Below are 4,475 nucleotides of genomic sequence, written 5' to 3'. Positions count from 1 at the left end.
GCTGGCTCAGGAATTCTGGGAGTTGAAGTCCACGAGTCATAAAAGAGCCAAGGTTGACTACCCTTGGTCTAAAGAGTTAAGCAGCTGCCGAGGGCCTTGGAGAAGCAGAAATGGACCGGGACCAAAGCTAGCCAATATTTGGGATGCAGAGGTCAATCCTGAGAGGCAAACATGGCCTCTTTAAAAACTACTATAACGGAACTGTCAAATGTTATGATGGAAGGCACTTCACTTCCACAGATTCTGGACTGCGAATGTGGGAGATCTATTCTAAAAGATGCTGCTGTTTACAGAAAGTGAGGGGGGGGGGAAAGAGTGATTAAAAACACTTATTAACTAAAGACAGGCCATCATAGATGATTCAGCATTTGCTTTTTGTGTATGACGGTTGAGATTTTTTTTCCCCCACTCCTTTGTTTGCTTTCATTTATTTTAATTGATGTTAAAACGATACTAGTGTGTTTCAGAGATAATTGATTTTTTCCCCTCCATGGTTTCAGCCATAGATATATAATATTGCAAGTCACAATAGGTACTTTACTGAACCTAATAAAACAAAATTGTCTATACTTGTTCAAGTAAATAGCTTAAATTCTTTCTAAAGTAACTCATTATTACAGTGTTTGGTTACATTGTTTAGCATGAAGCTTCCTTTGAACAAACTATTTCCATTAGCCTGGGTTTCTGTATAATGTTTTAAAAGATTATAATTGCTGTTCTGACATAAGTTGTCAAGATCTGTATCTCTATAGAGATTCATTATTGTACTTCTTGGCTCATAGAGACACGTGTCATGATTATTGTTAATAGATTACTGCTTTGCCCAGAGGTATAACTGCCAGATTACACTAAAAATAAATCAGAAATTGGGGAATTCCTCTGATTAAAAAAAGATATTCAATCAGTGCATTTTTTTCTAGTATGATAAAAAAAATGTATTCTTGGAGCTCAGACACAGGTTACACAGACATTGTTACAAAAGACAGCATTATAAATTGATGACTATGTGAAATCTATACCAACAAAGAGGAAAGTTCTGGGAATGGACAGAATATAATGATACAGTAGTGTATTCCACTCATTCTGTTCTCCAGCGGTCATGAAAATCTGATTTTATCTACAATACTATTTCATTTTAAGGTGCTTCATAACTACAGTATGTATTTAGGAATCATTCAGTATATTTCTGTAAAACAATGTTTCCCCTGTGTGTATATGTGTGCCTGTGTGTAATTGGAAGGAAAATGGCTATTTGCTATCCATGAATTTTGTAATTCATTTGTTTTTATATTTACTTCAATAAAAATAATCAGACTTAAAGATCAGTCTCTTAATTGTTTGTGAACTTATATCTTGGATCTAAGAGTTAGATATGTATTCTCATGTCTTTGGTCAAGTGTGAAGTTCACTAAGAGACTTTGAATGCTACTATATAAAGTACCACTATATTTTTTGTGGGATCTACTCCCAGGTATATTTTAGGCAGATAGTGTTTTTTTAGGACTAAGTTACAAAATTATCTATCCGTGAATAAGATTAACTTCTTGATGGGGGCTCAAACTTATAAAAATTCCTTCCATTGTGAGAATTTTAAATCAATCTTTAAAATCTAATTATGTTCCAATCTGCCTTTTGCTAATTATTTGGTTGGTTAAATATCAAGCTTCCGCACTGTTTTAAATGTATTATACAACTTAATATTATACGATTTCATCTTGAAATTTTAATTTATTGCAATATGATATTTTTAATGGATATGGAATCTTATTTTTCTCTGCACATCATCTTGTATGTGTGTATAAAATACCATTTTTAGAATTTTATTGTGTTTTTCAGTCTTTGCAATGACTACGCTTTGGAAAGATATTTTGCAAAATGTGGAGCTCATTCAATATGTAGCTCCAATCGCAATAGATATAGCACTACTTCAAGGTGTTCTAATGAGGACCAAAGATGACCCCAATGCTTCTGATGTAAGTTCAAAACTAGAATTTATGTTGCAAAATCTTTGTAGCACCACATAGATATCTACTTGACAGGTCTTAAGACAAGTTCTTATGTTATTATATAGCAATATTATTGCTTAGTAGTTACCGTACTTAACTATATACTTCCTACAACTTTATTAGTTACATGTCCTTTATTCCTAGATTGGTTGATTGAAAACCATAACTATTTTATATTTGTTATATGTACTGCTCATTTTCCACTATCATTTTATCTACTTGCATATCTAAATGGGTAGAGAAATTCCATCATATAATGGTCAATGAACATAGCTGACAATTTTCTGCCTGTAAAGCAACGTTTGCAGTAATTCGTCTCCATGTGGTAATTTTTTTCATGTATGGTACCATTAATGAATCTGGCAGCATGTAGTGTTCCAATGCGAGCAAGCAGGTCACAGTGACAAAACATACATGGAAAGCTCCTGTTTCTTTTATTTGCTCCCATTTGCCTTTCCTTTGCAGCTATGTCATTTATGGAACACTTGTTTCCATTAAAGCTCTGCTTCTGAAAGTACATAATGCTGTCAATATAATTCTGCTGTAATGCTATTAAGTTGCCTCCCCTACATACTTTCAGTATGCTTTAAAAGCTTGAAAGAGCCTTGTTTGGTTACTTGTTCAAAGGGAATGAGCCACCATATCCATTGCTTTTACTTGTTTTAACAGGTTGTGAATTATGCACCTTTTACATTGCTCCCATCTCCAGTACCAAAAGATCTGCTTGAACAAGCCTATTCCATTCAACAAGACTTTAACCTGCTAGTGGATAAAGTTAGCCAGGATACAGAATTCCTAGAGTGCACTCTTGCTAGGTATGTCTGCCTATTGTATATTAAGGGGAAAAAACTATTTCAGTTGCATTTTTCATAGTTGCTGGATGGGTAGTCCTCGGTTAACAAATTCTCTGTATAGTGACTGTTCAGATTTACGAGTGTTGAAAAAGCAGCTTTACATCTGGTCCTTGAATTTATAACTGTTGTAGCACCCCGTGGTCAGGTGATTGTGATTCAGGTGCTTTTAAACTGGGCCATGTTTACCATTTACAAGCTTCACAGCCAACTTCTGACAAGCAAAATCAGTGGAGAAGCTAGCAGAAGTTGCAAGTCATTATCACATGATGTCATTTTTAATGATTATGGGTGAATTGCTTAACAACTATAGTGGAACTGATCTCATAAGTCAGGCACAGTCACATGATGTTTCACTTAATAACTATGTTGCTTAGCAACTCAATTGTGGGTCCCAATTAATTATGGCCATTAAGGACAACTTGTATTAAAATTGATTTCGCGGAATGTAGAAGGAACATTCATACATTCTTCCTCACTGTTCACATCAGCGTCCTCTCTGTGTCTATTTTATTCCAGTGATATTTGTCTAATTGTTTGGAAATGATTGGAAAATTAAGGAAATATGTTATAAATTTATTTCTAAGTAAATAAATATCAACCAGCATCGCACTTCATGTTCTGTCATGTTTAAGCAGTATATATATTATAGATTCCAAGATTGCTATACTTTTTCATCTGAATGGTCTTGTGATTCTAGTGGTTACATGACAGTTGGAAAAACATAATGTGAACTCCCAGGCATTATGTGTATGTTGAAAATTAATGTATACATTTTGAGAGGATTTTTTGCACATAAATTGCTGCTGGAGGTCCAAATAGCATCAGAAATATGAAGAACTGGATTTTTAAAAGAAATAACAGCCATGCAGTAAACTGAGGAAAATAATGAAAAAAAATCTTCCTAGTAATAAATATTTTCCTAAAATGGTATATTTTTTTTTAAAAAAATAGGCTCATTCAAGATCTTTTCCTGCTAACCTATTTTTATATAATGAGCAACTTTGTTCAACAAATAGAAAATGCTATGGAGGAATAAACATCACTCTAAAATATTTGGTCTAATATTTGGACTTCTCTGCCCTACTTGTGAAGAATTCTAGGGAACTTTGTGTCTTTTTTAAAATGGTTTTAGATCAAGATGATCCTTGTATTTTTACAGTAAGTCTGAATTCTACATATGATCTCTGTTTTCTACTTCTTCCTAGTATCATTAAAGTGGATGACTTTACAGCTCAACTGTTTAAAATTTACAAGCAGGTTTTGGATGAAGGAATTGCTCAGGTATTTCATAAAAGCTGCTAAAGCTACTGATTTATTTCAAACACATAATCCTTATAGCATTAAACTTAAAAATATCAATAATAATAAAGACTCACCCCAACGTCACCTACAGTTTATAGTGAAATGCACAGTTACATAAATATAAGGAATAAATGAATGTTCTAGCCACCTATTAAATACAATCTTGGACCTCAAGGAAACCTAATCCTAACTTCAGCCTACTGGCAAATTTTTTTGCCCTACCAATTACCTTAACCAGGTGGTCCTCATGTAACATAAACCTAACATTATCATTTGCATAAATCAGCCAGGAGCACGGTGGCTCATGCGGTTA

General features: G+C 33.8%; 1 protein-coding gene across 1 annotated transcript in view; it reads left to right on the top strand.

Annotated features, from left to right (window-relative positions):
• GSS (glutathione synthetase) overlaps nucleotides 1–4,475 on the top strand; it is a 22,124-nt gene that overhangs the window by 3,348 nt on the left and 14,301 nt on the right. The window contains exons 2-4 of the mRNA XM_015813783.1: nucleotides 1,837–1,973; nucleotides 2,676–2,821; nucleotides 4,066–4,141. Coding sequence (XP_015669269.1) covers nucleotides 1,837–1,973; nucleotides 2,676–2,821; nucleotides 4,066–4,141 — 359 coding nt within the window. The remainder of the gene's footprint in view (nucleotides 1–1,836; nucleotides 1,974–2,675; nucleotides 2,822–4,065; nucleotides 4,142–4,475) is intronic.

This window comes from Protobothrops mucrosquamatus, unplaced genomic scaffold (genome assembly GCF_001527695.2).
Source record: "Protobothrops mucrosquamatus isolate PMUCROS unplaced genomic scaffold, P.Mucros_1.0 scaffold194, whole genome shotgun sequence".
Classification (NCBI taxonomy): Eukaryota; Metazoa; Chordata; class Lepidosauria; order Squamata; family Viperidae; genus Protobothrops; species Protobothrops mucrosquamatus.
Note: the sequence above shows the minus strand (reverse complement) of the source record. Positions and strands in the feature narration are given on the sequence as shown.